General features: G+C 38.7%; 3 protein-coding genes across 3 annotated transcripts; 2 read left to right on the top strand and 1 right to left on the bottom strand.

The window, feature by feature from the left end:
- Positions 1-2,654: 2,654 nt before the first annotated feature.
- On the top strand, positions 2,655-4,660 carry Rpt1 (26S proteasome regulatory subunit Rpt1). Its single transcript, XM_011302244.1, has 6 exons — positions 2,655-2,873; positions 2,959-2,996; positions 3,067-3,549; positions 3,627-3,791; positions 3,915-4,081; positions 4,155-4,660. Exons 1-6 carry the CDS (start codon positions 2,804-2,806, stop codon positions 4,531-4,533), a joined length of 1,302 nt encoding a protein of 433 aa, XP_011300546.1. The 5' UTR covers positions 2,655-2,803; the 3' UTR covers positions 4,534-4,660.
- A 623-nt stretch (positions 4,661-5,283) lies between these two features.
- LOC105264987 (uncharacterized) lies at positions 5,284-10,486 on the top strand. The gene is made up of 4 exons (XM_011302242.1): positions 5,284-5,777; positions 8,611-8,870; positions 8,967-9,086; positions 9,171-10,486. Exons 1-4 carry the CDS (start codon positions 5,736-5,738, stop codon positions 9,802-9,804), a joined length of 1,056 nt encoding a protein of 351 aa, XP_011300544.1. The 5' UTR covers positions 5,284-5,735; the 3' UTR covers positions 9,805-10,486.
- Positions 10,370-11,994, bottom strand: Cpr49Ah (cuticular protein 49Ah). Its single transcript, XM_011302243.1, has 4 exons — positions 11,960-11,994; positions 11,262-11,464; positions 10,873-11,134; positions 10,370-10,813 (listed from the first exon to the last, which is right to left on the bottom strand). The coding sequence occupies exons 1-4, from the start codon at positions 11,969-11,971 to the stop codon at positions 10,721-10,723; spliced, it is 570 nt and encodes a 189-aa protein (XP_011300545.1). The 5' UTR covers positions 11,972-11,994; the 3' UTR covers positions 10,370-10,720.
- Between the last annotated feature and the right edge of the window lie 4 nt (positions 11,995-11,998).

The following is an 11,998-nucleotide window of genomic DNA, read 5'->3' as shown; positions in this document are numbered from 1 at the left end:
TTATTGCCGGTCAAGCTTCTAAATTCTAACTGCAATTTATTTTTTTATTATTATTTATTATTCGGTGGTTAGTCGAGATGAAATCAAAGGGCTTTATGCGGATTAATTAAAAATTATAAACAATGTGCTTTTTCAATGTCGTAATTGGAATTTTAATTGAAAATCGGGGAGTGGAGCGGTGAATTATTGTCATTAATTGGCAGTGAAAAATCTGTCGGAATTCGGGAGTTGATAAGACGCTGGGGTACTGGTATTATTTTTTATCATTTTTATGATCAGTTATCATTATGATTATCGGTTTGGTATCTACTGTATCTGCTATGGGATCTAGAGGTACTTCTGTAGGACTTGAGATACCGATCGAGAATAAAAACGCGCATATTAAAAAATCGCGAAAATTTAGGAAAATCATCGGAAACCAAGAGAGCCTGCAAATTATTGAAGAAATTTCAAAATTTCTCCAATAATTCCACGGTTCTCCAAATTTTTTACTTTTTTTGAATTTCCCTTTGCTTCTCTCTGTTTTTGAGATCGCGGGGAATTTTTTTCAGCGTTTTTAGAATTTTTCGATTGCTGATGACTTTTTTATTTAATCCGATGAAAATGGTGCGAGTGTTTATCGAAAGATTATTGAAATCGACAATGACTTTTGCTGGATGACTAACCATAAATTCATAAGCGCAAATGGAAAACTCAAATAAGCTCTCCCCCACTCCATACATTGATGCATTACAAAAGGATCAGAGTGGATACTACATAATGCATTGGAACCGATTTACGTCCCTTCTTCCTGTCTTTCATCCAATGTGTATATAACCGTCCTGAGGATACTAACGTGTTTCAAATGGAAGCCACCATCACCTTACCCTTACTATTCTTTTGTACCCATCTTTACCTATATCCGAGTCGTCATGAGATTGAATATAAACGCGAGAATAAGAAGCCATTTTATCACGCTTTTCGTTGAGCTTTTATTCTAGTGAAATTGAGGGCTCAGTTCAGCTTAAACGAATTGGGGAAAGTGGATAATGCCTCCGTCCCCTTCTATTGTTAACTCAAAAACCGGAGATAATTTTCTCCAACGTGTGTCAATTACCCTATTTCAAAAATCATTTATTTATTCTATCGAATTCTAAATAATCTATTAAATATTTCTCTCCGCTAATGAAAATCCTATCGATATCTCGACTAGACTTGATTTACGCTTCACGAATTATTTAATTTGTTGATTAAAGGCAAGTCCATTTTTGTGCTTGATATTAACTCGACCGGGGGTGGAAGTCCTCCATTTAAGATACAGCTACACCAACAAATTTTATTGTAATCAGCCTTAATGCTCGTAAGTGCATATACAAGCGTAAATATATCAAGCTCTGCATACGCATTTGGGATAGGGTCTCGTTAGTATAAACGTGCGGACGGGGGGAGATCCTCTTGAGTTTTCTCAAACCACCAACCCCATCTCCACCATCTCCATCTTTCTCGATTCCCCTCTTTGGGTTGGAATTTGCCTTCCGCCCTGTTGCCTACCGTACGGTCTCTCGTTGAATCTAATTACACAGCCAAGATCCACCCCGCCTCCACCACCCGTTGCCACGACGACGGAGGCCATCTTGGAGGGTTGCCACCACTAATGGTCTAATGAATTTAATGGAGGTCCTGGGTCGCCTACAGCTTGAATCTCGGGTAAGACGGAGATGGTGAATATGTTCCTGTCTCATACTCTTTTTCACTAACGTTTCTTCATTTGCAACTCTCCGATTTAGATGGACCAAGTCTAATTCGCTGGGGCACCAATTGTTTCTCCGATTTTTACCAAAAAAAAAAGGCGAACATTTTTTTTACAATGAAGATTATCCGGACAATATGTCCACGTTTGCGATAAAATATAGTCATTGTAATTCACATTTGATATGCGATTTTCATGGGAAATTGAAAAGAAAATTGTGGAATTGATGAAAAATTCAACAGGTATGTGCATACGTGATTAGCGCATCGAATGAGAAAGATAAATTTTAAAGTAGAATATGAGAGCGGGTGTGGGTACTGCTGGTAGAGGGTTGTTTGCACAGTGATAACACCTGCGATAGGGAAATATTGTAAAGATAGCACGGGTGAATGCGAGAAAAAGACGAGGAAGTATGTATTTGTATGGATATGTCGACAGTTGTGGAGATATATCAGAGTGTCTACAACATGAATTTGTAATATTTATAATTGTATTTTTGCTGGAATATATGAATAAGTCGAATGAAATTTAATAATTATCTCGATCTAAATATAAATTTTCATTAACTTCTTTCATGATATTGCAACAAAGTAATTATTTCAATTATATAATTGCAATTAATAACAATAATGATACAGTTATAATTGCAATTTCCTTTCTATAAGGTGAACAGCTGGTGAATTAGTGAGGAGGAGAAAAATATTAGTTATCTCTACATTCAAGTCACAAACATCTGGCGTGACAGGAGAAATTTAAATCTCCCGCCGGTTAAAAATACCACGTGAATGCAGCAGCTGATGACTGGTTTTCCTGGACATTCTGCTTTATCAGCTGTTAAAATAGATATAATGCGAGCTCTCTTGGAAAAATGGTGGACTACTTCGTCGCTCCTTCAAGTTTCGCCATTCAGATACTCATCACCGATTTTTGGCATTTCATGTCGCATCACCACTGGCCGAATAACTGCTTGTAATCGTTCAGTATTATCCACAAAAAAAGGAATAACCTAGAATACTTCATTCGAAGAGATAATTTTCTGAATAAAACGTCGAGAAGTCGATCCACAACAACAGAATGCCAGATCATTTGGGAAATGACATGAGAAAAATCAAAGACGATGAGAAGGAGGAAAAGGAGATCAAATGTGAGTTTCTCCTGACAATTATTAATTAAATTATAATTATAATAATATTATAATTTGTATTCTGTTATTTTGAAAAACGATTTAGCTCTGGATGAGGGGGACATTCAACTCTTGAAGACATATGTGAGTGAATTTTTTGGTGTTGTAATTATATTGTCCCAACACGTCGTTTTACTCCCTGAGGATTTTTCAGGGTCAAGGGCAATACACGAAGAGTATCAAAACCGTGGAGGAGGATATCCAGACGATAATAAAACGAGTTAATGAATTGACTGGAATTAAAGAGTCTGATACAGGGCTTGCACCACCTGCTCTGTGGGATTTAGCTGCAGATAAACAGACTTTACAGAATGAACAGCCCTTGCAAGTGGCACGTTGCACCAAGATCATCAATGCTGACTCTGATGATCCCAAGTACATTATAAATGTCAAGCAGTTCGCCAAGTTCGTTGTTGATCTGGCTGATTCAGTGGCACCCACTGATATCGAGGAGGGAATGAGAGTCGGGGTCGATCGTAATAAATATCAAATTCATATCCCTTTACCACCGAAAATTGATTCCACAGTTACAATGATGCAGGTCGAGGAAAAACCAGATGTCACTTACAGTGACGTTGGTGGGTGCAAGGAACAGATTGAAAAACTCAGAGAAGTCGTGGAGACACCTCTTTTACATGTGAGTTTTTCATCCAATCACAACGAAACGTGAAAAATCATATGGAATTATTATTTTCCAATTTATTTATTCCCCAGCCTGAAAAGTTCGTTAATCTCGGGATTGAGCCACCAAAAGGGGTGCTCCTTTTTGGTCCTCCTGGTACTGGGAAGACACTTTGTGCTCGGGCTGTTGCTAATCGAACAGATGCTTGCTTCATTCGTGTAATTGGTTCTGAACTCGTCCAAAAATACGTGGGAGAGGTAATTATTTTGTCCCTTTAAAACTTCCAATGGAAATATAAATGATGATTCTATTATAATCGATGTGGTTATAATCAGAATTCTATCATAATTATATTAAATTGATACCGATGATGTGCCCAGGGTGCCAGAATGGTCAGGGAGCTTTTTGAAATGGCAAGGAGCAAGAAGGCTTGCTTGATATTTTTCGACGAAATCGATGCTATCGGAGGGGCCAGATTTGATGATGGAGCTGGTGGAGACAATGAAGTTCAGCGTACGATGTTGGAGCTCATTAATCAACTCGATGGGTATTTTATCAGTTTCAGATTAATACGTTGCGTAATTTGAATGGAAATAGTAATTCGTTGGTTTTTTTTTAAGGTTTGATCCTCGTGGAAATATCAAGGTTCTCATGGCCACCAACAGACCTGATACCCTCGATCCCGCACTCATGCGTCCTGGAAGACTTGATCGAAAAGTGGAATTCGGCCTGCCTGACCTGGAAGGGAGGACCCATATTTTTAAAATTCACGCACGTTCGATGAGTGTCGAGCGAGATATTCGATTTGAATTGCTCGCACGTCTCTGTCCCAATAGCACTGGCGCTGAAATTCGATCTGTTTGCACTGAGGCTGGCATGTACGCCATTCGCGCTCGCCGCAAAGTTGCTACTGAGAAGGACTTCCTCGATGCTGTGGGGAAAGTTATTAAATCCTATGCTAAATTCTCAGCCACTCCTAAATACATGACTTATAATTGAATCGTTTTTTTATTGAATTATACGGTTAGAATTATCTTTCTCTTTTGTATTTACTACTAAAAATGTGAAAATTCTGTAGCGAAAAATGAAGGAGTTGAGAGAAAATCAAGAAGGAAAATAAATTATCCATCTTCATATTCAATCATGTTATTTGATTTCTAACACCCCAACCCCCACAATACTTTCTCAGGTTTTATGCCATAACAAAATTCAAAAAAAAAAAAAAATGAAAATTAGAAAATCCTCATCGCCGCAGGTGTGTCATGAATGATGTGTACATATGTGTCATAAACGTGTAGCGTGCCCGGAGAGCATATTTAACGTGTAATAAAATAAAAGCCCTCGAAAAGTAGACTTTCTCATTTTTCCGCAATTTTTGAATTTTACAGGTGAAATGTAATACCCAAAAATGGGGAATTTCAAAACGCATTAAATAGCAACAGCATCTAATTTCAATATCATCTCGATAAGAGCGTCTCATTCCCCGGATTGCGTGTGGCAACAACCTAGGGATATCATAACTCCGTAGTATCGCACTGTCTCCTCTGAATAAGCTCGTAAAAGTGAAAGTAATTCGGCCCATTCGTAGTGGTAACGAGAGAGAAAACTCTCGGTCTCATATAGAGATTTGCTCACGTAAAAGTAATGATAAACAATCGATTGGAATTGAGAGAGAATAATGGGGGAATGGGACGGCTGAATGAAATAATTAAATAAACCGGGGATAATGAGAAGGTGAGGAGAGATGCATTGTTGAGGAAACAATGGGCATTATGGGTGTTCGACTCCTGTTAAAAGCGTCAGTCGATTCCGGAGGATCTGATACTTGTACACCAGATCTCCCCTCTGCAAAAGCAGATCGGATACCTTTGGGGCGGACCCGTGTAAAAGTGGAGGGAAAGAACGTGTGTTACACTATTCGTAATCCAAGTGATAGCGAGGAAACGTCGCTGTACACTTCAGTGTTTTCTTGTTAATTCTCAGGCTTACAAGTGTCGAGTTTATACCGAGAGCTCTCTAAGCCGGTCCCGTTTCTTTTCGAATGTTAATCCACACACTGTAATCGAGAAATAATAAAAGTCGAGAAAAAAAGAGAAATCGCTGTTAACTATTTAATAAATAACCCAGAAATTTCAGCTAATTGTGGAAAACAATGACATTATCGTATTCTTAATCGAATAGTTATCAATGTGATTTTCACCATGGCCATCTTTTGGATAATACTTTTTTTCAACGTAATTATGGTGAGATTATCTTTTTTTCTAATGACAATTTATCAATCGCTCCGAAATCCAATTCTCCAATCCAATCACTCGGCAATAATCAGATAAATTGTGAATGATTTGAATTAATTAATTCAATTACATTCTGAGAAAGTGCGAAATATTTTGCCAATACTTTTTTTTTATTTGAGATTGAAGTCAAGTTTTCAGAAGATGCATTGCATTTTTTATGAAAATATCAGGGTAAAAATTCTGGGAGAGTCGAGACTCGATTATTAAACGCCGGGGTAAATGAAATATTAATTTTTTTTCTCCTCATAATTACACGTTCACTTGATTAATGAAAATCGTAGTAGATAATTCTGGTGAGACCATGAAATCAGAGCAGTTTGGGATTGATTAATTCGTGAGAGTTCATAAAATGCCAACAACTTGAAACTTAAATGCCACATGTGGAAACGAATTTCCCACAAGTTACCTTATAATTCCCTAGATTACATTTATGTAATAAGTCAAGTTCGATGTAGACGTAATACTATCGGTATTCCGCATTGGCATTGGCTCATTTTAATAGTACGTAACCTTCATCCGTACCAATTACCCGCACAACATCCCGAAGAATCCTACATTAATGAATTCCCGGAAAATTATAAACAAATTCGTCAACAACGGCCGGAGGTATTCACGCGGTACTGACCTCGATAATGAATTTCACGCAGTGTTCTTCAACCCTTTAATGACGCAGACAATGCGGTCGAGATCATAAATCACTGTCGAATATCCTGAAACGTTGAGTGCAGATTCGCGTTCAAAAGCCGCGGTATGCAACGAAATAAGAAACATAAGACCAATCAAGAACCCACACAACCACTAATTCAAAACGACTTGTTCACTTCCAATTACGGTTTGCTCAGTTTGCCATAGCAATTCATGATGAGTGGGCGGTTGCGGTCATGTGTGGATTCTCACACATGTCCTCGTGTCTTATCTTGAACCTCTGACTCACAATATCAGCCAGGACTCCATCAGCAGTCCTTTTCCTCCATTATTAATTGCTCATTTGATTTTTCATGTCAAATAAGTCCGCCCACAGTACTGACAACATCGCGATTAGAAGCCAGTGACGAGTGAAACAAAATAAACAGGGTATTCCCCTGCGGGACGTCGGAAAATTACACTTGAATGCATCGAATGTCTAATTAGATTTCAAATTCAATTTTCATGAGCAATTTCATTTTTTGGGTTTTCCGTTGCGAGTGAGTTGAATATCATTTAATTGGAAATTCCTGGGGCGGTGCGACTGAAGGTTCATATAATTTCTAACAGTGCAATCACAGTGGATCGTTCATTGTTCGCTGGATTTTCCAACTAATCTCGTCGCTTTACATTCAAGATGATGATCGACAAGTGTGTCAATTGCAATTTAATGTATCGGGAGAGGCCAAGGCATGATTCACATCGTTGCTCATCGTTATTCCCCTATTTCAATTCAGTGAGCGTTGCTTACAGTTATGATGGTTATGATCAAAAATAGAAACTTGGCTTCCGCTCCCCCGTGAAAGTGAAGAGCTATCGTGTTTTGGGCTGATGGACACTGTCAGCCACTGATGAGCATGACTTTTCCATCAGCCGTGTAATGAGGTGATTATTGTCTGACCGTGCGACATAATCAGCCCTGGGATTATGAGAAACTCTCAAGACGGAGATTCTCAATGAATCAGAGGGATTGATTCTCATCACGTAATGTTTTTTGCATATGCAATTGCAATAAATTGTCATTCCGATGCACACTAGTCTCTTGTCGATACAATATACTGGAAATCATATTTATTTTCTCGAAGTGCACAAGAGATAATTTTTTATGGACTAAATGCATTGAAAAAAATATTATATCCATTTCCAGATCATTCGGCGTTGCTCTAGATACTAGTCCTCTTTTTTTTCTGAATTTCGTTTTTTGTTGCGAGAAGAATCGTCAGGTATTTTTTAATGGGATTAATTATCGCGGTCAATCAAGGGAGCGACTAACGGGATCGACTTCTAGAGCAGTATAATTGTCATAATTAGAACCTAATGCGGATTTTCAGGAAAAACCCGATTGAGGAGATACGAGAACAAAAAACAAATCGTAAAATACGTGTTCTGAAGAATTATTTCCGAGTTTTCCATTCAAGCTAATTACGGCGACATTAAAATCGTGAATTAGTATTTCGAACTCGTAAATTATGAGATGCCAATTCGTGAAGTATTCGTTCCATCTCTTAATACTCTCTGTATTTCATAATCATTTTTTTTTTGGTCGGCAATTCTTTCAAGTGCGAATCGATATCTGACGTTCTTTCCCATTTTTTTTTCGCGGATTAAAGACGTGTCGAATCGAATTTTGCGAATGGGTATTATCCAACGGTAAGAAAGACGACCAGTCATATGAGGCCTCTTTATATGGACCTCTCGACTGGTAAGACTTTCGCAAACCCACGCACATGTCTCTGACCAAGAAGTAATAAAACCTAACAGACCTGGCGCCATATTAGGCCATTGAGTTATTGCCGAAAAATTCACCTCGAACAATTCTCGCACGGTATTCCATTGCGCAACATTTACATCTAATGAATTTATCCTCGAGAATTGCATCCTTGTGTTTTGAGGCCTCGCACCCACTAATTTACCGCTGTCGGGGAATATTGAATACCGATGTACTTGATCTCAATGAATAAATCATTATAACAAAAGCGAAGATCCTTGGACCCGCCCAACATCTGGAATAATTACGACGTCTGTCCCTGAGTCTAATGAAATAATTTAATGGTTAATCCATTATTTATTGATTATTTCCCGTTATTTTTTTGGGTAGATCTCAGTTTATGGTCTGACCCCAGACGAAATAGAAGCGGAAAGAAGTGGATGGAATGCCGATCCTCAGACCCAGTACCACATCCAAACGGATGAGGGGCCTGAGAGGTATTTTCGGTATCAGACACTCAATGGACAATTCAGGAAAGAGAAGAGACTGGAGGATGGGACTGTCATTGGCACCGAGGGATGGCTAGATCCTCTCGGGTATTTGAGGATTAAAGACTACATTGCTGATAGCAATGGGTACAGAATACTCAGGTCAGTGAGAAAATCCAGGAATATTCCCTGAAAATTTCCCCCAGGGGTAGAGTAAAAATATTTCAAAGATATTTATGATGAATGAACAATTCTCAGATCTAAGACTATTTTCGTGGGGAAAGATAAACCCATTGGAGATGCTGTCGCAATAAGCCGACGTATTCCAGCTCAGACTGGAGTTCTGGTGAAACCCAGACGACCACCAAATCCATTCAGGTAAAAATTAATTCTTCGATAATGAAAAATACGAGGGGAATTCATTTGGTGAATTTAATTGAATTTATTTGGGATGATTCACAGGCAGACGAAGCTCCAGGAATTTTCCGACAACAGCATCGAGGGTAACGTACCAAAACCAAATTATCGAAGCAATACTCAACGAACGAATCCCCCGATTACCCCCGACGAGAGTTACAACGAGCTGACGAAGCCCTTGAGGAATTATCAACAGCCCGTGTACTCGAAGAATTATTTCCCTCGATCGGGGCCAGCCCTGGAGATCGAGCCGCCGTTAAACGATTACAGAAATACTCCAATAGCTAGTAGATCGAGAACAATAGCTGGAGTTCCAGCAATCGGCAGGCAATACCGACCGGGACGATTGAACCCAGGGAAGGGAAGGAGGAACCAGATACGGGACAGATCTGACAGCTTCCAGGATAGCGGTCCGATTTACGAGGAATATCCTCGGTATGATGGGACTCACACCGTTTCTGACGGATTTCAGTATTATTTGAAGAGACAATACCATGAAGAGCAACAGAAACCTGGTGAGAGCATCGGCTCCTTCGGGTACGTCGATCCTTTCGGAATTCGAAGGGTCGTTTATTATAAAGCTGATGGCGACAACGGATTTATTCATAAAAAGAATAACCGATACGTCGGCTTCGCTGCGACACCCTACGATCCCTCACCGATCAACTCGTCAGATTAAAATTCATCCTCATCCCAATTAATAATCCGTGGAGAGTCATTGGATGTTATTGATATAGTCTACTTAATATTATTCTATTTAACTTTTTCTTTTCTGTGTAATCGCGACGAATATTCAAGCTTTCATTGAATCAATTTTCATTTAACATAAATCAAATTTTCGTGGCCACGGGGACTGACCCATCGGCCATTAATACGTCAGTTGCTAGGATCAATCCATTGTTAACGGATCAATTGAAGCACCAATAAGTTTTTTAGTTGAGAAATACACTCTCATCGCCTTGATGGCCACAATGCATTTTCATAATTGGTGGTGAATTATTTTATGTTAGTGTTTCGTAGTTGAAAAATTCACGTTAAAAATGAATTCTGGCCTCAAGGCGGGTATTATTAGTATGTAAATAGATGGACAATATTTTCTACCTCTTCGACTCTGACATACGCGAAATCTCTCAGTTTATCATTATATTTATTCACTAATTTTTGCTATACACGTAACATTTTCAGTGTGGAATTAGAGAAATAGTCATTAAAAGTAACTAGAAAGTCCGTCGACACCAACTGACTCCTTAATGTGATCATTTATTACGATAACACTCCATTTGAAGAATAAAAATATTCTTGAATGATATAATGGACGTTCAACCCAAAACAAACATTCCAATTGATATTTTCAGCAAAAAGGTTACAAAGAGAAAACTATTGGATAAAATTCGTCTGTATTGCATCAGTAATTACATAACAGTATTATTGAATCGTGGTTTATCAGCGGCTGATGATGTTTCAGAGAAGGTGATAAAGAAATATTGAAAGTCAGACACTTCCTACTATAATATTTGATAAATAATTCATAAACTGACTGGTTATCCAATGATTCTTAAGTATTTCAAAGTGGTTTTGTCTTTCAGATGTAAAATTTATAAACGATAATTTTTATTGTCCTGTTGCCGATCAATCTGCTGGTTGAAGGGTTGTTGAGCTTTTTGAGCTGCTTCCCGAGCATCGGTTTCCTTAAAAATCCAAAAAATTCACATCTGCACGAATATTTTATTGACAAGTTATTGTTTACCTCCTGCTGGCGTATCCCAGCGTAAATCAGATCCAGACCCTTCTGGATCTCTTCACTCACTGGGGGAGGGGTGGGAATGTGTTCTCCAGTGGCATGGAAGCCCGTTTCATCGGCTGTGTAATGCACAGTGATTAGTTGGCCCTCGGGGCTGGTGTAGGAGTAACTCCCCTGTTGCACCAGAGCTTCTGCCTTGTTCTCACCTTCTCCGATGGTCTTTACGTATCCACTCTCTTCCGCAACAATATTATTCCCAGTCTCATAACTAGATCGGACAAATATCAAAATACATATTTAGACACAATGAAAAAATGGAAAAATAGCGATAATTAATTGCCATTGAAATTAAAATTGATAAATTTTGGAGGTCTTTTGACGGAATTTGTCTCAACCTCGTTCTATAGGTTCCATCGTGCTCCTGCTCTTTGTTCCACTGCAGAATGGGCACGTATGTAGTTGTACTGAATTGTCTGTCATTATTTTGTGACCTCTGCTCCTCCTGGTACTGTCCTGATTGCGCCTGTTGGGGTGAATGTTGCTGCCGACCTGGATGGAAATTCTGGCCGACTACCGTGCCGATAATTGTTACTAAAACCTGGCATAAGAGATGTAATCAGCGATTGGATAGCTCTAATATTCGATAATGCCAATCAATTGTCGAGTGAATAATTCATTGGCATCGGTTCACTATAAATCCGGGAGATTTTATTCCATTTGTCGATTTGCGTCAGTGGTCGAATCGAAGAAGGGAGATCACACTGGAGATGAGTGAAAGTGAAAAGTAAAATGCCAGCCCGGGTCATTTAACTCCTGACCTGTTAAACAATTCGTCCCCAGAGCGCCATTTTTATCTCGCCATCCTTGCATATCATTTGGATCTCCCATTTCCGGTATTTCGTTAGTTCTCTCGTTTTAATTAATATCCAGCACGAAACAGTTTTATTCACCCGTAATTACTCTTCATTATTTATACCATCGAAATTGCAAATCAAAAAATGGAATAATTGGCGGCTATACTTGTAATTGAATGTCAAATTATGATGTTAATTATTGGAATAGGAATTGATAGAATAATGGAAATTGAACTTACCAAAAATTTCATATTTAATTCCTTGCGGGAAAATGTTTT

This window comes from Fopius arisanus, unplaced genomic scaffold (genome assembly GCF_000806365.1).
Source record: "Fopius arisanus strain USDA-PBARC FA_bdor unplaced genomic scaffold, ASM80636v1 scaffold00026, whole genome shotgun sequence".
NCBI lineage: Eukaryota > Metazoa > Arthropoda > Insecta > Hymenoptera > Braconidae > Fopius > Fopius arisanus.
Note: the sequence above shows the minus strand (reverse complement) of the source record. Positions and strands in the feature narration are given on the sequence as shown.